The sequence below is a fragment of the Filicampus tigris genome, chromosome 4, assembly GCF_054856515.1.
Source record: "Filicampus tigris isolate MCC_2025a chromosome 4, RoL_Ftig_1.0, whole genome shotgun sequence".
NCBI classification, from domain to species: Eukaryota; Metazoa; Chordata; class Actinopteri; order Syngnathiformes; family Syngnathidae; genus Filicampus; species Filicampus tigris.
Genome location: NC_141220.1, coordinates 9,458,309 through 9,479,603, shown reverse-complemented (window position 1 = coordinate 9,479,603; position 21,295 = coordinate 9,458,309). Strand labels below are relative to the sequence as shown.

The window sequence follows — 21,295 nt, the reverse complement described above, 5'->3', positions numbered from 1 at the left end:
GCAACATGGATGTGGCGATACGTGAAGCTGGGGAGCCATATCTGCAGCTCTGAGGAGCCCAGAACTACGACGAGTTGCAGAAATCTTGACACAGACGCAGTGACATTCCTCTTGTTGAAGATCGACTGAGAAACAAGTTGAACTCTAAAATACAATACAATTTTATTTATATAGCGCATTTCATAACAGCTAGAGCTGTAACAAAGCACTTTAAAAACAATACAATAAATTAAAAAAACAATAAGAGGCGGTGATAAATCTATTAATAAATACATAAAAAATATGAACAAATATATAACATATAAATAAAAATATAATTAAATAAAGCCAACAAATTAACATGAAACACTATATACAATTGAGTTACTGCCCCACGAGCACAGTTGGATTTTGTCAAAGTATTCAGTAAGAGGAAAGATCTCAGCTTTAGCTGTTATTGCAGCAATGTTTGAGAGCATGTAACGAAAGTGACTCCTGTTTGCATTTGCACTTTAGAGCTGGATGATTAATTTTCTTGCAGTCCGTTCGATAAAAAACATTTTGAATACTGAAAAAATTAGGTATTTTTTTATATTCGAAATTTAGCAAAAATCTCGTCTCATCTCGTTCTCGCGGACTCAATCTCATGAGACCTCTCGTCCCATCCCATTTTGTCTCGTCCCATCCCTAATATACATACATGGTAGGTTAATTGGACACTCTAAATTTCCCCTAGGCGTGATTGTGAATGCGAATGTTTGTTTGTCTCTGTGTGCCCTGCGATTGGCTGGCAATCCCGCCTACCACCCGAAGACAGGTGGGATACGGTCCAGCACGCCCGCGACCCCTGTGATAATGTGGAAGTGGATTGGATAATGAATGGATGGAGGGATGAATTATAGAATACACTGTATGAAACAAAATACACACCTATTTCAAGAAAATGTGCACCTGTTTGACGATTCATAGAAGAACTTAACTACTTATCAGCCAACATACATTATTTAATTGCTCTACTCAAAAACTGTTAAACACTGTTACTGATTGTAAAATCAAGAGGTGAAAAATACCTAATTTGTCAAATTAAAAAAACAACAACTATTCTTTGTTGCATATAGCTCTTCTAAATTTATAAATCATAGTCCTATTTTCACCCAAAAAGAAAATAGTATATGTGAAGGAAAGCACAGCTCCGCATTTTGATCCTGTTTCTATGAATTTCAATGCAAAAGCTTCCCAGCAAACTGCCAGGGGATTCTGCTTCTTTGTGACACTAGTAGCCATAAAGCATCACTCAAAACCCATCCCTCAGGAGTGAACCCACTTGGTCTAGTCATTCAGTTGGTGTGAGTGGTTGCAACAGAAATTGCCTTGTAGCTCACTTGACAAACATAAAGCAAAGAAACACAAAAGTTGATTTTGAATCCAGGAGTACACAATCAAATGTGAATCAAATGTGCCTTTTGACATTACCTCATGAGCAGCTCAACACTGTCAATACTGGTGCATTTGGAAGTCAAACAATACCCTGTATTTAAAAATGATGAGTTCGAAAGTATTGAAAACAAAGCTTTGTATATGATTATCTAAATCACTTTTTGGCTGTGAGGGTTTGTTAGTTTGGAGTCTTCATTTTGCTGGCGTCGGTCGGGCCGAAATCTGTCAAAATTTGGTAAATTTCCTATTTTGTCACAAATCTATATTATTGGTTAGTTCACAAGTGTGCGCTATTTTTTATATGTATTTTATATGAGAAATTATTGACCAATCCAATGTGTTGGAAATGGCTTAATGTTGCACAAACATGCATTTGTTTGTTTTTTTGGTCTCCTGAAAAGTGATTGAATTTGGAAGTATAAGGCTTCCACGCCACCAATATTCATGTGATGCCACTCAATAAGAAGTTGTCAAGATAATAAACAACTCTCTTGTGGTGTGACACCTAATCGATAATAAATTCACTTTTGTTATTTCACAACCCAATCTGTTTTTGAAGTAGATTATTGCCATTCAGTCACTCCAACAACAATGGACAATGCCCAAAATAATTTCTCTAAACAAGATTGTGTCATAGGCAGAAGTTGTCAAAGAAAGAAAGAGTCGGCACATAAGTTACCAAAAGGGATATGAAAGCAGGAAAACTGTCTGCAGTACAGAACACTATAGCGCGAGAAAGAGTCTGTGACTGACTCACACCGTGTTGCGGTTAGGTTAGGTTCCAAGGAGACATCACGACAAAAATACGGCGTATGGAAATTAAAAGCCAACGCTGGCAGAAATTGCAAGGTTGAAGTTCCATCTGAGGAATGAGTCACAGAAACAGAGAAGATTTCACTTCAGGAAAAGAAGAAGACAAAACGACTGAGGGGCCTCTAGTAATTACAATGAATTGAATCACTTAAGCTTCAAAAGAGACCTGCTAAAACCCAATTTTTCTTCCCACTTTTTTCTTTCTTCATTTCTTTCTGCTTTCATACTTTCTTTTTACTGCATAGCTGTTTTTTTCCATCTCACTATAGTGGCTCAACTTAAATCCAGTCATCCTTATCACTCAGTCTCCTGCATTTATACTACTTGTTCATTCCAATTTCAGCAAATACCACAATATTTTGCTTACTTTCACAGTTTTCTCCTTCATCTAGTTTTCTCTATCTGGCCATGACCCCTCCCCGCTCTACCATCTCTATCATCCTGTTCTTTGTCCACCCCCATGATTCCCTGTCTTTCCACACACTGAATCCAGAGTTATACATTTCAATAGCTTTGTCACTTTCCTTAATCCCTCATCTCCATCATCTTTTCTCTGACTCTGAATCATTCTCAGCCTCATTCTTTATTTTCCTCCATCTTTCCATCCTATTTCACACATTTTACTTTAGCTCTTTTTTTCCCCATCATGTTTTAAATTCTGCAAACCCTCCATCCACTCACATTTCTGTCTCTCATTGTCTCTGACGTGACTCGCTTCTCTCTCCTGTGCAGGGTTCTCCCCTTTCTTTTAGCATTTCCCTGATGAATACACAAACAGCGTATACAGTACATGGATATGGAACGCCCGACATTCAGGTCTGAATTATAACTCGCATTTACAATTGCTATGGTCTGTCAGCAACAACTTCAGCTAAATGGTTTTGTGGGTGAATGCACACTTACAGAATTGGCATGGAGCAGAAAATAACCTGGCCCATTTACAGCGAGAGATGACACTTAATGCATCACTTAGGTGGACTTCAGTTTCTTCCTAAATGCTGTCCGTTATTAAGGGCACTGCCCCTCAAGATTCATGTGGGATTTCATTCTGGATTAGTTCAGTTTAAGAACCTGATAAATACATATTGTAGAGCAATCACATTTGCAAAGCATTTCATTAACTATTTAGTGATTAAAATATTGAACAATTCCACAAGTGACAGCGACTTACACAGAACTGGTGAGTACTGTATTATGAAGATTTTCGCTAATTGCATGCCGGTCTGGTCCCGCTTCTTCACGAAACATGGGGGTCCACTGTACATTTGCCTTTAGAGGCCCCATTATTGTACTGACAAGCTCAAGTCCAGCTGACTCTGCCACAAACACATATCGTCGCTGTCATGTGAAAAATACTTATCACCGTTTTGATTTCATTTTCTTATTTTCACATTAATCATGTTTCTGCATTACAGACATCGCATTAAAGTGAAAATTAAAAGTTTCCAAAATTGGAGATAAGTGTTTTTCACATGGGTGGTTGACTGGTTAGCACGTCCGCATCACAGTTCAGAGGTCGTGGGTTCGATCCCTGCTCCGGCCTCCCTGTGTGGAGTTTGCATGTTCTCCCCGTGCCTGCGTGGGTTTCCTCCGGGAACTCCGGTTTCCTCCCACATTCCAAAAACATGCATGGTAAGTTGATTGGACTCTCTAAATTGCCCCTAGGTGTGATTGTGAGTGCTGATGTTTGTCTCTGTGTGCCCTGGGATTGGCTGGCAACCAATTCGGGGTGTCCCCCGCCTACTGCCCCAAGACAGCTGGGATAGGCTCCAGCACGCCCCGCGACCCTTGTGAGGATAAGCGGTATCGATAATGGATGGATGGATGGATGTTTTTCACATGACAGCGACGATATGCACAATGACACATGCAAACACACATCCAGGTAAAAGCCCGCTATTTCTCCTCAAGCAGCACGAACCAAAAGCAACAGAGGAGCTTTTGTTCACAGTGAAATTCCTCAAGCAGTCTGTTGGTGCCTGTCATCACTTGACCGACCATCACCATGACAACTGCATAGGTCGAGGAAGGAAAAGCTGTTGATTTGCACAGAGTTGACAAGTGACAGTTGACTGGAACTGTTCTGAAGACACGGAGTGATTCATGCATTACACTTTGGTGTGGCCACAACCTTTTCCAACAATGAATTCAAGAACAAGCGTTCTAAGAATACTGACACTTATGGCCTTGTTAAGCAGGAGATGAGAAGGTTTCAAAGAAAGAAAAGTGCACCTTTGTACTCCAACAATAACTGGAATAACACTATAAAAACATTTTGCATTAGAAAACATATAGTAGTGATGTCAACTCCACATGAGCTGATGAATCGTGACGCTACACTGTACATACTAAGTGCGCTCTCATTTAAAATGCTATTTTAGCTGTCTCATGTGTGCAGCAGCTAAAGTGGCCATCTCTCTTTGCAGATAAACCAAGATGCTATCAAAACAGATTTGTAAACATGCTTTCCGAATCATTTTCAAGAGTTTGAATCCATTGGCAGTGGTGACATTTGTGACTTCCTATAAGAGTTGCCTCACACTAGACATTGGACTCCTACACCTCAGTCTACAGCCATTACATTCTCTTACACCATTTCACACTCCCGCCCACATCTTTTCACTCTGCCAGCTCCCAAGAGTGCTGCTGATGAAGGGCATTACTCGACCGTTTCAGTGACATACAGTTCTGCGCTACCAAAATTGCACATTAATTAACGTGTTAATCTAATGCACCTACGTTATTTGGAGCTGTACTGTGGCAGCAATTAGTGTGTGGGGAAATCGCAGTAGGAGATGCTATTAGCAAGCTAAGGGATACCATGATTGAATAAAGGCTGCGGGGCCGTTGAATTACTCTGACATTCCTTCCATACATCAGACCGACAACATATCATTGTCTAATTTACGGTCAATGTTAATGAAGAGGTCGGAAATACTGCATTAGCTGAAGTGTATAAACAGCCCCATGTCAACTATTTGCTTGTTAAAATGTCTGGGCTGTATGGATGGATTGTTGAAACCACAGTGCTTATGCAAAACAGCAGATACATACAATGCAGGGGTGTCCAAACTCGGTCCTCAACGGCCGGTGTCCTGCCTGTTTTCCATCTAACCCTGCTGCAATACAGCTGATTAGAAAGGTCATGATTGTTCCCAAGCTTCTTCAGAGCTTGCTGATGAGCTGATCATTTTAATCAGGTGTGTTGCAGCAGGGATGGATGGAAAACAGGCAGGAAAGCGGCCCTTTCGGACCCGAGCTGGACATGCCTGAAGTAGTGTATAATAAAGTCAATTCAGTACGTACGCATAAGCGGGAATGTGTGCCGGGAGGTGCGGATGATGCGATCGAAGCATATTGAACACGCATGTGAACACACAGCATGGTAAAATAAACAATGCGGGACACAGGGCTGCTGCTACCCCATTCGTTGCCCTAAGCTGAATAGTCCGATGGTGCCCCACACCCCGACACGATTATGACCGGAAAACTTATATATATTTATATGTATATGTGTATAGACCCTACAACTGACTTGGGACCAGTCCAGGGTGTAGTCAACCTTTCACTCAAAAGTCAGCTGGAATAGGCTCTAGCTCACCTGCGACACTGAAGAGGATAAGCAATATGGAAAATGGATGGATGGATGCTTCCATAACTTCATGGATGCTCTGTATTTCACACAAGGCAACACAAGGCTATGAGCCTTAAAAATTCACAAAAGACAAATTATTACAGATTTTATACACTGCATAATTGAGTGGGTATTATGTAAACAAAGGCTTCCCTTAAATCCCACAAAGCAGGAAACTCATGATGACAAAATTCAGTGTTCAGTGGATTGTTACTGAAACCAGATGAAAATTATTATCCAGGGGGGGGGGAATGCAAGGTCACAGCATCACAACAACTCTAAAAGAGTGAGAGGAACAGATTCTTTTTGTTTATTTTTATTTTTTGCACGTATATTTGAAGTGAAACCAATCCAACACGATAGGTGGGCTTAAATTTGTAAAACACATGAAACATGACACACATGCACACTCCAAATTGCACGTAATTAATTGCACAAGCATCAACCCTTGACACACTAAAACAGGGGTCACCAACTCCGGTCCTCGAGGGCACCAGTCCTGCAGGTTTTCCATTTCTCCCTGCTGTAACACACCTGTTAAAATGATCAGGATCGTTATCAGGCTTCTCAAGAGCTTGCTGATCATTTGAATCAGGTGTGTTGCAGCAGTTTAAAATGATAGGTGGACCGGCCTATAGGCGATTACTATTTGCTCCGGCCCGACAAAAATTAATTTTTAACGAATTGTGAAATATGCCCGAACTTTGGGATTCTGTTGTTAACTTTAACTCGGGTAGCCATGACACCATTACTCACACTGCTTCTGTTTACATCACGGATGAACCGGAATACCACTACTGCGCATGTGTGCTGGAGTAGGCAAGACATGAGAGAGCGGCTATTGTTAACATGGTGTTGCGAATTGATTATTTATTTATTTTTTTACATCGATACATATTTTAAGCATTTATATCGATTTTCAATACATTTTTACATCCCTGATACTATACAACAGTATTGTGCCACTGGGGAGCAAAACATGTTTAATTGTGTCACTTGAACCAAATGAAGACTGTTACATACAAAATGCTTGATTCTTATGCCGATGCAAATCATATTTCCAATTGAAAACATGCGCTATGGAGTTTGTCAAATGTTAAACCTTGAGCCCTCTCATCTTTGTTGACATTCACGCTAGCCACTCTGTTTCTGCTGCTTCTCTCTCAGATCAATGTCACCTTAAAAGACTGCCAAGATGAAGCCTCCTTGAAGTGACTTCATGTGACATTTCATCACTATTGGAATGTCCGCTCAAGTCATCACATAATCCGACACGCTTTTTGTACTTAAAGTATGTGTAAATTGAGACTCTGATGTAAGCATTTTCGGGAATCCCCTCTCCTCCCACCCCAAATTAAATATACTGGGTACAAACATGGTAAGTGTTTAATGTGCCAGTGTTCCTCTCAACACAGCAAGAGCCCCGTATGCCCAGCAGCTCCGTTTAAACAACAATCCCTTCAGCTTCGATGACAAAGACCATGTGCAGATGGGAAAAGCAACTAGTTTTCTGTTTCCAGATTTCCACTGCTCAGCATCAGGATTTGATTTGAGATGGAAGCTGTTTTCTTCCTCTCAAAATACATACCCTTTTCTGCCTGGTTGTTTCTTTACTTACCTCCACCTTCATGCATTGCTATTCATCACTGCATGTGATGTCTTTTCTGTTATGTTCATGAGGAGCATTTTCATGCGAAGCATTTTCCATTTCTCATTTCTGTTAAAGGCAGTTGATCTCACTCCTCCCTCTTCTGTGATTGCAATACTACATTTTTGGAAGATTGCACACAGCGCTGTACTTGTATCTCTCTGTCACTACAAAATACAATTACACATTACACAAAGAATGTGTAAAAGTGAAAGAGCATGCGTGTCAGGCTGATGTGTATGTACCAACAATCTTATGGCCACTAATAGAAAATGAATACACTAAAGACCTAAAAGAATGGTGCAGTACAACTAATTGTAACATACTGGTTGGTACAGTATAACCAAGTCTCCTATGAGGGGGATAAGGCTGATCACTGGCTTTAATTTCCATAAATAGAAAACCAATGTGGATACACGGCAGCAAGTAGTCATTAGTTGGGTGGGGAAGGACATGGACCGAGGTAAAGGTAGAGGAAGAGACAGTGTGGAAGGAAACGCAGGTGGCTTATGGCGGATATTGTATGCCTTATCTGTCACCTGCAGCTCTGTACTCATTATAAAGAGTGTGTGTGTGTGTGTGTGGGGGGGGGGGGTGCATGTGCGTGTGTGCATGTAGACATACATGGATTCAAATTGCAGTGATGCAATAAGTCACACTTTTTCAAAGTAAGACTAATTGAATGATAACGTAAAAAAAATAAAGTTTTGAAGGTCAACGCCATTCCGAGCATATTCTTTTCAGAGATGTGGACTACTGTGATACACAAATTTTCAGCATCCAGTTATGCAGTAGAGCAATACACAGAGCAAGATTATGGAAACACAACAATTCAACCCGATCTGCTCACGGGCATGGCTATCACAGTTCTCAAATCTACTACTATTGGAAAGCTGCTAAATTATATATATGTTTTAAATCAATATTGTATGTGTTTCCATTACTTTGTAACTGAACATCCTGTGGCTCTTTGCTTTTCTTTTTTTCATCTCATGAACACACTGAAGGATAATTAACATTAGTCTACACAACATATGTATGTGCATTCATAAGCAGGCTAAATTTTAGACTATGGAGATTAGGGTGATTTTTAAAAAGAAAAGTGAGTATGAGATAAATTGCCGTTTCCTACAATTTGTCAAACAATGAGATCAACCTATGAGAACCACATTTGCTTCAAATGAAGACAGATTCATCATCACATACTGTACCTTTCGTTGTTGTTTTTTAATTGAGAAGTGAAAAGATCATCAACAAATGTATCTGTGACAACCCATGATTAGAAGAAGTGAGAACTAAACTTTTGGCTTCCAATGATGCAGTTACTTATCTGTACTTTTTCAGTCATCCTAATTTCATGCGGTAAAAAAAGAACGAAAAAAGCATGAAAGCAAGCCCAGGAAAAATAAGGCTCTCTACGTAGGATTGACTTCTGCTGACTACTTCTACAAAACATTAATGACATCTCAGGGCATTTGGCAGGATGCAACAAGATTAATGCCCCACTGGGTCAAATAAATGCTCATTTTGCCCATCTCAGCATAAAATAAATGATTGTTATGTGTGCTTAGATGCTAGTGCCTTATTACTGAAGGCCATCAATGCATGCATCCATTTGTTCCTCTTTAATGACTTCACTCCCAACAGAAAAAATCTTGGTGGGGCCGAAACACAAATATAAACAAGGATGGCCATTATTTGACAGCTAGCAGGAAACATGTGGACTTGCCTTGAAAGCGAGCCTAAAGTATTGACAGAAGCCGTCAACAGCAGCTGGCTGTGAGATGCGAGGCTGCCAGTTATAACTGACAGAGAATAAGACTTTGGCTCCCCACTCACTGATATTGGTGATACGAACACACTGTACACTGACCAGCCACAACGTATGCACTCCAATACAAATATTCTGCCTTTACAAAGTAACCTTTCTCTGACACTGTCAATCAAAACTGAACATTGATTCAGCCCTTCAATTACATAACATTCTATTTAAGTGCTCACAATGTTGTGAGTGATTAGTGAAAAGATACTGTATATCCAAGCGAATCCCCCTCAAAAGAGGAATGAAATCATAGCCGCTTGCATTGAGAGTGGGATGAAGTCAGGCCGAGTTTCATCTTTAACAAGCACAGACTCAAAAATGCATTTCCTACATCTGTCTTGTTAAATTTGAATAATAAATGGAATAATTAAATATTACATCTGCAAGCCATCTAAATATTTTGCACTGTCCAGTGGTACCTCTACTTACGAACGTCTCTTCATACAAAATTTTCAAGTTACGAAAACGCCTCAACAGGAAAATATTGCCTCTTGTTACGAAAGAAAGTTCAGGATACGAAAGGTAAAAGTATGGGCTGCTACTCGCAGCTCCACAGTTTCCTGAACGCAACATACTCATTGGCTAGCCTAGCATTTTCCTGGCATCCCATTGGCTAAGAGGAACCTCTACCGTCTACAGTCTATGTGTGTAGATCGACAGGTAGATAGATATATATGTGATAGATATGTCTATGCAGTGTCCTCGTCATTCGCCCCTCGAGCCGTGAGGTGTTCCAATAGTTTTACGTGAATTAGAAATGAGGAAAAGAAAAAAAGGAGAAAATCATGTTTTTTATCCATACAAACAAAGCAAGAGATAATAGAAAAGTATGAAAAAGGATGCCTTTGGTTGATCTCGCCAAAGAATATGACCGTAATGTATCGACAGTCGCCACATTATTAAATCAGTTCTTTACAAAACGCCAGGCAAAAACCACTTCCGAGAGAGAACATGAACCAAAGAGGGCAAAAAGCGATAAGGACAGCAATTACAAGGTAAACGACCATCATTTTTATTCTTTACTCTGTTCTTTGTTTTTTTACATTATGCACAGCTCTCAATTATTGTGCAATAATCTAATTGTAACATGTATTTGTTACATGTTTTGATGCATTTTTATGCTTTATAAAACATTTATGTCAGAATATTGGGGGGCTTGGAACGGATTAGGGCATTTACATGGAAAACACGTATCTACTTACAAAATTTTCTACTTAAGAAATTTCTTCCAGAACCAATTAATTTCGTAAGTAGAGGTACCACTGTATAGTCATTCAATACTTCATCAAAGTGCAAGAAAATGCAAAAAAAGTGTTAACTATTTTTTAATAATATATGACACTTACTCAAGTTTGTTAACATTTAAACTGCAATCATCATATTTAACTAGGATAAATACAACGTCAGTTGTAAGTCTACATTATAAACAGCTAAATTAGAAAAGTGTCAGGTTTTGCTGTCACTACTTAATTGGTTTGCCTTTCTTATTGTACAGTAAAGTTATTGACATGATTGGGGTAACAAGGTTCAAGTAAGAATTTGTTCAATACTGGGGCAGCATTCCTGCAGCCACTATTATAGTAAACAGTACACTTGTGCTATAGTTCTTGAATAAGGTCAAGAAATCAGGATTTGCTTAAACGTGTGGGTACATGTCTTGGCGGTGTTTACGATCAAGAATGTTGTTGCTTTCAGGGCAACAAGCTGCCCTACATAGAGAAAACAAAGCCTGAGTTTTATGTGGACACTGAATGGACAGAAATACAGTGAAGTTATGCGTGTTGCTGAGCCTCAAAATCTGAGGTGATCTTTATTTGGATTTATGGTGACATGAACCTTTCAACAAGCTTGTCTTACCTGCTGTACTCAGGCAGAGCTCCTCGTCACTGTTATCCTGACAGTTGTCTTGCCCGTTACACAAAAAGCTACGGTCGACACAGCGGCCGTTTCGACACTTGAAGCGGGCTTCAGAGCACATCAAGGGATTACCTGCTGTAAATAAGAGAAGGAATAAGATCTGTCAACATGTAGAGACGTTTTGCACTGACCTTTAACAACATGCTAAGGAGCGTCAGAGTGCCTTTCATCAGGGCATTATTCAACTCACACAAGAATAAAGGTACGGTATTGACAGTATGTTCAATTGATAAAAAAATTCACCATAGCACAAAAACGACTTCATATTTTAGCGACTGCAAGGTTGCATTATTTTAACTTTCTGTTATAGTCCAGAATGTTGCTGCTTGAGTGCAGATGAAAACTAGGAGTTACTGATCATATTTATCCTGTTTGTTTGGCTCAGTGTACTTAAAAAACGGTCTGAAAAGTCATTTTTGTCACCAAATCCATTGTATTTTAATCTAATGTATCTCATGCTGCCTTTTAAAACATTACATTCAAGGATTCCAATTTGCTGAACTTGCATAGTGGGAAGCAAAGCCTTCATGTGTCTCCTGACCTTTCAGTTCTGGTCCTGAGGGCAAACATGTCTGTATAGAGTATTAGAAGGGCAAAAGTAAAACCTAGCGCTGCATTTTAAGGGCATCTCTTTCCCCAATTTAGCTGGATTAGTTCTGGTAGAACAGCTCTAAATATATCTTGGAATAACTATTAGTGTGAATGGGGAGTATAGAAACTTAATTGAATTGATATAATGGAATTTTAAAAGAAAATGCTCACAGAAGACACCACGTGTTAATCAAATTAATCACAGTGCGTGGAAGTAGATCTGGGGAATTCCATTAAAGAACCGCTCAAGAGGAAAACAAACAGAAACAATAATCAGGCCCATCAGCTAACAATCCCCCAGAAGATTTTCTGTTTTCTCCCTAAATTTGATGTATTTGTCATTATCTATACCATAGAAAGTCAATACAGGCTTTTTGTTCCATTCTTTTCTTTTCGGTTTGTCCTATGAGGGGTCACCATAGCGTGTCACCCTTTTCCATCCAAGTCTATCTTCTGCATTGTCCTCTTGAACACCAACTGCCCTCATGTCTTTCCTCATTACAACCAACAACCTACTCTTAGGTCGTATTCCTCTCGCTCTCTTTACTGGCAGCTCCATACTTATCACAGAGATGGGTATTCCATCTATGTGAAGGACCAGTCCATCTATCCACCTATGACGAACGCCCGTTTTGCTGACGGTTAACGAATGACGGGAAAAAAATTAAAATAGCATAGTCGGAAGCCCATGTGTTTAATCCGTCTTTCGTCTGTAGTCCGCCTTTAGTCTATTTTTCGTTCTAGGCTTCGATGGCCGCTGCGACCGCGGCGCGGCACAATAGTGAGTTGTTGTGCTTGGGCGACAGATTTGAGTCATGGACCAGGCTGTGAACAGGATTCTATGACACAGTGAAACACTCTTTCTGTTTGACTGGAATCTGGAAATGTTGGTGTGTGCCTTCGATGAGCTACTTGTCTGACTGGGAGCACTTACACACTGCTTATATAGAGCTCTCACTTGCACTGCTTGTTTGTGATTGGTGGCCCTCGTTGTAGAATCAACCATCCAATCAGTGCACGCTGTGTGCAGTGCAGGTGAGAGCTCTACATAAGCAGCTGTCGGGGTGAAAGACTCCCAGTAAGTCAAGCGGCTCATCAAGGCACACATCATTTCCAGATTTTAGTCAGACAAGCGGAGCACTTGTCGAAGACACACAACTACATTTCCAGATTGTGGTACATGGTGCACACAAAAGGCACGTGGGTGGGTGGTGTCGCTATTATTATTATTTTTAATAGTTTAGAAAAGGGGTCACCAAGTCCGGTCCTCAAGGGCACCTATCCTGCATGTTTTCCATCTCTCCCCGCTACAACACACCTGATTGAAATTCAGGGGAGAGATGGAAAACATGCAGGATAGGTGCCCTTGAGGACCGGACTTGGTGACCCCTGGTTTAGAAACACTGACGGAAGCCCATTTTAAAAAAAAAGGCGGACCGGCCTATAGGCGGGCACTTTAATCCCCCCACCCAGAAAAAAAGGCGAATGACGGACAACAGAAGGGTACCCACACTGCAGATGGCTGACAAATAACGAACGCCCAATTTTTTGTAAAATGCCCAAATCTGTTCATCACCCTTCAACCAATATACTCACTATATCTCGTCTGGACATGTCTGAACCATCTAAGTCGGCTCTCTCTAACTTTTTTCTCCAAAACATCTAAACTTGGCTGTCACTCTGTTGAGCTCAATTCTAATCCTATCCATCTCAGTGAGTCCTAAAGAAAACATCAACATTTCACTATTCTTTTTTGTTCTATTCAGTATGTGTTTGTGTCCATCACTTTTGAAAACTGAGATATACAGTATTTACACAGTGTTGAAGTCTCTGGTTGGTAAGGAGAGTACAATACAGATGGAAAGTCACAATTTATTTGTTTTGTGTGTCTTTTGGAAACCTTGTAATTTAATGAATGAAGGCATTTCAACAAGTGTTTTTTTTTCTTCGGCCAGTGCTGACTGGTACTAGTGTCGAAGACATGCTTTGTTTCTTCCCCAGTTGTTTTTTCTACTAAGAGGTTATGAAACAGTGCCAATCCCATGTCAGTTAGGGGAATTCCTCCCGCTATGAAGTTAAACTCACCAACAAGCACATTTGCTAAATCCCTCACATCAGAAACTGAAATTACACTAAAATATAAAAGCAATCTTAATACTGTCTCTTAAAGATGAAGTCAACCCCACAACATTTTTTGTAATAATATGTTCTATGCGACTTCACTATTCTAAACATGGCATTCTGATTAATATTGCGTCTGTGGAATATGAGTTAACCCATTAAGGCATAAAACGCCTGGCGAAACATCTCTCTAAAACCTAAGGGTGACTTTAGAATTCACAAGCCTGACGTTTTCCTGGAAATTCAACACCAACAAAATAATTGATGTCTCAGCCCCTGGAGCAGATTGAATCATAATTCCAAAATAATTTGAGAGTTTATACACGTGGCTTTCACACAGGCCTGAGTTTATTATTATTTATTGTTTCAATCAAAAATGTAAAAATAAAGTGTCAGTACAAGAGAAGCACTATTTTTAATAAAAAAAATAAAAAAATACAAGTGGGAATACAAAAAGAAAATATATTTACATATATAAAAAATATATATATAAATATATTAAAAAATATATACTTACATATATTTTTTTTCACTTCTAGTATTTTGAAATTACCAACATTTGCTTCAGCTCAAAAATAAATCAAAAGAATCATTCAGATACAGTACTGTACAGTATCATCTAGGGTCCCTGACTGTATTTTCAGAAAAGGCAGAAAGTAAAACATACATACTTTATCCATTGAATTATTTTTTTAAAACCATTGTACTATGGTGTACAACGCTAAAAAAAATAAAAAATAAAAATGCAATAAGGGGCAGCTATACCTGACACATTTTCTGCTGTATATACTTAGCAAAACATTAAACAAAAGCAGCCCCATGAAAAAATAAATACTTTACAAAATAAATGATCTGACGAAGAAATGACCCAAATTCAGTGGTGCATTCTAGGCAACAGATTACAGTATATTTTACAAATAAATAGCTCCTTAGAAAATAAAAGTTAGACTATATTTATCTTCTGAAGTATATTCTCGGCAGCGTATTAAACAAAAACAGGGCCTTAAAATAAATCAGTCTTGAAGGGAGCTTTGATCATACCCATCTTAAGCTGTACGTATATAAAACAAAAACAACTTTCATAAAAGGCCCACTTAAAATCAAAACAGAAATTAGTTTCACTCATTTGCCATGTCTGCTTCAGAAAAATAAGGGTGTCCACATTTTCTGGTGACAGTAGAGATCTGCTTGCTGTGACAATGTTACCTGCAGTGGAAAACACTCTCTCACTGGAGACAGAGGTTCCAGGTACAGCCAAGTAACGTTGTGCCAACTTGGAAAGGTGAGAGTAAGAGCTCTGATGTTTTTTCCACCATCTCAGTGGGTTACCATCTGTGGCAATGCAGTCTGCTGACCTGTACAAGTTCATCTCCTCCTCTGCCAGTTCGGCTGCAGACCTGATCCTTGGCCTCTTGGCCATAAACCGCTCTCCAAACAACTCCTTCAAGGATGACTTCTCTGGTGGAGATGCTGATGGTGAAGATGCAGGGTGTCCCCCGCCTACTGCCCAAAGACAGCTGGGATAGGCTCCAGCACGCCCCGCGACCCTTGTGAGGAGAAGCGGTACAGATAATGGATGGATATATGTGGTGAGTCTACTGCTTGAGTGTCAGCAAAAATGGTTGCTTCTGTTGTATGAGTGGAAATATACAAATGTATATAAAAAACAAACCATATTTGTTTAAGTTAACTATTTTCAAATTTAAAAATTCTAATCATTTAAATAGTATTTAAAAAATAAACACTAGCTAGCAAAATGAACATTTCTTCCATAAATAAAAGAATACCTACCTGTTCAATGCTCACCACCATCTCTGTGATGAGGGCTCCATAGACTCCATTTTGAGTGTCATCATTCAAGTGTCGCAGGGATTTGAACCAAGCATCCAAAGCAGTGCGGTTGTGTCGGTAATCCTGATGGGCGGGATTTGTGTATCTTTGCTCTAGGTCTTTCTTGATGGCTTTTTTGACATCTCTCACTGCTGGGCTGTCATCATCAGACTATGCTATAGAGTTCAAGATTTTCATTTTAAGTGGCAGGATCATGGATGTTGTTGGAGATGAAGCGTCACACATCATGACTGTCACAGTTTTCAGGGTTTTCATGACTGTGATGAGATTTTCAGACAGTTTACGGTCATCTTGAGAGAGACTGAATGTTCATCATGCTCTTGCTCACAGCGCTGTCAGCCATTGCGGAAAACGCTGCAGATTTCTATTCAAGGTATCTTTTCATCATATCTTGGGAGGAGTTCCACCTAGTTGGAACATCTTAAATGAGTTTGTTTTCACTAAGCTGGAACAACTGCTGTTTTCTCTTTAACATACTGTTTCCCGTTGTGACGATGCCAATCCTTTCTGAGCAGCTAGATTAATTATATGCGCAAAGCATCCAATTCGTGGACCTAGCCCAGCATTTGTGACAGCATTAACCCAGGTATGGTTGCTTTTGTTCGCACCGACTTCCAATCCTCCAAAACTTCTTTCAGACCTCTGGTTAAATCATCAGTCGTGTGACTTTCCAGCAGGCGTGTCTGAAGAACATTGCTTTTCACGTCCCACTCCGCAGTAATATAATGTGCCGTAACAGTCAGGTAGCACTATGTAGCTCTTGACGTCTGCAGTGAGAGCAACAGCGGGGCTGCTGGCAAAGCCGTCGCTAATTTGGCTCTTGTCCTATTGTACAAAGCAGGAATTGCGGCATTGGTCATAGAAAAGGGTCGCATGTCGATGGAAATAAAATTAGCAATCGCCTTGTCGATTTCTTTTGCCCTCTTGGAATCATGCGCCAATGGCTGTCTCAGCGACACGGGTAAAGTTTGTTGGAGCTTTTTCTTGTCTTCTGGTTCCACTTATTTCGAAGTGATGTTGGCGTAAAAGTGTTGCCATGTTTGTTGTATTTCCACTCACGTAGTTTAGCATTGTGTGACATACCGTTGTAGTTTTGCGCACGACAAATTTGCCATTTGGGGCAAAGAACTTCCAAACGCTAGATGTGAAGTTTGGTCAAGCTTCTTCCACATCCGGTATAAGCTTGCAGCCATGTTGCAACCGCCAGATTCCCATGTGACCTCTCAGCAGCTTGGGCCAAATGAATGTGGGAGGAGCAGTACCGTATTTTGAATAAGTCTGCACTCGACAATGCAGCATATAAAAAGGCGGAGTGGACCGCGCAGCTTCTCCTCATCAAAAAATCTTGTGTATTGTTCAATTCAGTGCGCACCAAACCATGACCACTGTATCGAACGATTCAATACAGATACACATATTGTTGCAGCTCTAGTCTTAAAATAAAGAAATGACGTATCCGCTTTCCCGGCTGTAAAGGTAGAAATATGCAACAGTGCTCCCGGCTTTAGTGGTAGAAACGTGGTAATGCACTTCCGGCCTAAATGGGTTAAGCAACAAAATCCACCTGTTTTAGCCATCTCATGGGGCAGCCATTTTGCCACTTGCTGTCAACTGAAAATGACATCACAGTTGCTCAGGGCTCAAGTAACAACCAATGACGGCTCACCTGTTTTCTGAAGCTGAGCCATGATTGGTCATTATCTAAGCCCTGCGCAACTGTGATGTCATTTTCAGTCGATAGCAAGTGACAAAAGGTCTGCCCCATGAGATGGACAAAAACAGGTGGATTTTGCTGCTTAACTCATATTCCACAAACACAAAATTAATAAGAATGTCATGTTTCGACTATAGTGGGCCTGTACAGAACATATTCTTGTAAAGGATCTTTTGGGGTTGACTTCCCATTAGATAAGCACATTTTCACTTTTTATTTGTTGGTCTGTATTGTCTCTTATCCAGATACATTTTACAAAAAAAGAAAGTCCATACAAGTAAGGTCATGTCATGTCATCTTCCAAACCGCTTATCCTATACAGGGTCGCGGGGAATTGCTGGAGCCTATCCCAGCCGTCAATGGGCGAAGGCAGACTACACCCCGAACTGGTCGCCAGCCAGTCGCAGGGCACACATAGACACTGACACTGAGCGGGAATCGATCCCACGCTGCCCACACACAACTCAGGCGTGTGTACCACTACACTATCAGTGGACCTACAAGTAAGGTTAACTATCATTTTTACTACATAAATGCCTCCAAATTCCTTGATCAGAAGCACTTTGCACTAGTACTGTCTTTTACCCTCACCTTCACACATGATTGGTGATGCCTACACTACAAGATGCCAACCTGCTAATTAAGAGAAATCAGGGGCTCCATTTCTACTTCGAGGACACTGCAACCTTTGCAGAGCCGTTTCAAACTGGTAACGTTCCGCTAATTTCATTATTATTTTTTAAGTTAATAAACATTGACATCAATGCTGAATGTCTTGAAATGTGTAAATCCAGCACAATTGATAAGCATAGAAACCACACATATATTTCAAAGATTTTTTAAAAAAGTGATTCAAGAACAAATAATTGTTGTGTAATTGTTTCTGTTATTCTTGTTAAATTGTTGATACTTTATAGCAATAACCAGAAAGTTCCAGCCAACCTTCATTCTCTTGACTGTGATGCATATGTGCTAGCTTTATAATGTGAGAATCTTACAGTAATAGTTCCAGTTCACCAGAATCAATTGTTAATTCTCATTTTTAAAGTAGAATGTGAACTATAAATGAACAATATTTTTGTAGTACAAAATCAATATTTTTACCGATATGTTATGATTGGATACCCTCCGCGTCGTCATGTGATCAAATAACCAAAGCCTTAGACACGTGCCACTTGTTTTATGTTGATGTGGGAGACTTACTGCAGTTTTCCTCATCACTCCCGTCAGGGCAGTCACTAAAGCCATTACACTGGAAACGTCCAATGATGCAGTGGACCCCATTGGCACAGGCAAAGAACGTTGGTGCACACTTGGACTTGACTTTAGCTGAGGAGTGATTGGTGAGAGGAAACAAAGTAAAATCACACATTAGTCTTCGAGCAGAGCACACAACAACAACAAAAAATCCATTAATTCATTACGATAAGAAGGCATCAATAAGGCAAAAAAACACATCTCATCTCGACCACAGATACAGTGGAGTGAAAAAGTGTTTGAACTCTTCTCAAATTCTTTTTGCATGGCTTCCACACTTTAATGTTTAACATAATCAATCAAATGTAACTGTCAGACAAAGATAATCCAATTAGAAGTACAATCCAGTTCACTGATGAGTTTATTTATGGAGTGTGTGTGGGGGGGGTATTCAACGCTAATTGTCCCTACAAATCACGGCTAATGGTATTTTTGGGAATGCTGAGTTCATTTTCATTCATCGCAACCAAACTTGATTACCCCCAGACGTGTTCAGTCAAGATTTAACTTTAATAGAAGCTATCTGACGAAATGAAGTTGGCCAAAAGATATTAAAAAGTTGCCACAAAATGCCACGAGCCAAAGAAATTCTAGAACAGTGAAGAATGAAGACAGTGACATCTCTCAGTTTGGAAAGCGTTACAAAGCAGTCGTAAAGCTTTAGGATTCCAACAAACCATAGTGACAGCCATTATTCACAAATGGAGAAAACATGGAACAGTGGTGAATCTTCCCAGGAGTGCCCAGAGCCCAAGAGCTCATCCAAGATGTCACAAAGGAACCCAGGGCAACATCTAATCCATTATTTCATGAGAATTTAATAGCAGGGCAAGAAGAAGGCAATTTTGTACTTGAACTATCAAGGACAACTCAAAATGCCATCTTATAGTGAGTGTTTTGTTTCAGACATAAGATCCAAGACTTTCTCAAATGTTTACGATCACATGGAAGTTATTCATTGCATATTTTACACACTAGTCTTTTTTAAAGTAAAACAAATGCCCATTGGTTTGCAAGCCACTTGTTTCGTAGAGCTATCTGCAAAAAGGGTTTTCAATCTTTTACAATGGTGACGTGATTGTTTCTATCCAAACATAAAATGCAATGTTTCTAATCTGGAGGACATGTAGATTCACTGCAAATCCATCACATTCATTCATGAACTGTGGAAAAAAGGGTTGTTGTTGTTGTTGTTGTTGTGCCACTGAAAGATATTGCACTACAACTGTGAAGTTGAGATTTATTGATGTCAACTGAGACATATTCCTCACATTAATCAAATCCTTAACACAAATATATGCAAAGAAAGAAATACCTTTTTGGACAAGCTAGACAAGCATATGCATATGCAAGTGGGATTGGCAGGATATGTAAAGTAAATACAGGTTCTTTAAGATTTCTGTTCGGGTGGGATGATTAAAAAAAACATCAACCATACAAGAAACGTTTCAAAAGTGTAAAGAAAACAAAACCTAAACCCTTCTTAAAGTATGATGAGGGAAGCGCCAAATCCGAGCACAATACAGCAATGACGGGAGAGGAAAACAAACACAGGGCTAAGACAAAGGAAAGTTATCTCCCAGAACAGGCTGGATCAATTCCAGATGTCATCCCGACCAAACCTAAACAAACAGGTCATATATGACAGAGTGAAAATGTGATTAATAAAAACAAATAAAAGCATAAAAACAAACTTGTTTTAAAAACGAATTGTTTTAATGTATTAAAAACCTTTATTCGACTTCTATTTTTATCCACTGAACAAAAAATATAAATGCACCACTTTTGTTTTTGCTCCCATTTTTCATGAGCTGAAATCAACGATATAAGACGTTTTCTATGTACACAAAATGCCTATACCTCTCAAAGAACGTTAACTAATCTAGTCATCTACACTCATCTAATCTAATCTTGTCGAAATCTGTGTTAGAGAGCACTTCTCTTTTTTCGAGATAATTCATCTACCTCACAGGTGTGACATATCAAGATACTGATTAGACAGTATTATTAGACAGTGATTATTGCACAGGGTTGCATGTAGGCTGCCCACAATAAAAGATCTCTAAAATGCGCAGTTTTACTATATTTACTATATAATCGACTATTCGAAAATGCTAGTACAGAATTTGTGAATATACCTACTACACAACTCCAGGCTATCAAACATTTAATGACAGAGGTTATTTTTCAGTCAAGAGTCCCAGTGCTTAAAACGATGACATACTGAAAAGGGAAGTCAACCCCAAAAAATATTTACAATATGTTGTACTGTATGCAGGTCCATTAGTCGAAACATGACATTCTTATTAATTTTGTGTTTGTGGAATATGAGTTAAGCAGCAAAATCCACCTGTTTTTGTCCATCTCATGGGGCAGATCTTTTGTCACTTGCTATCGACTGAAAATGACATCACAGTTGCTCAGGGCTCAGATAACGACCAATCACGGCTCAGCTTCAGAAAACAGGTGAGCTGTGATTGGTCGTTACCCGAGCCCTGAGCAGTTGGATGT

General features: G+C 39.6%; 1 protein-coding gene across 4 annotated transcripts in view; it reads right to left on the bottom strand.

The window, feature by feature from the left end:
- Nucleotides 1–21,295, bottom strand: part of ldlrad3 (low density lipoprotein receptor class A domain containing 3) — a 107,589-nt gene that overhangs the window by 29,653 nt on the left and 56,641 nt on the right. For all 4 annotated transcript variants that reach the window (XM_086029641.1, XM_086029643.1, XM_086029644.1 and 1 more), the window contains 2 exons: nt 18,731–18,856; nt 11,191–11,325 (listed from right to left, as the gene is read on the bottom strand). In XM_086029641.1, coding sequence (XP_085885767.1) covers nt 11,191–11,325; nt 18,731–18,856 — 261 coding nt within the window. The remainder of the gene's footprint in view (nt 1–11,190; nt 11,326–18,730; nt 18,857–21,295) is intronic.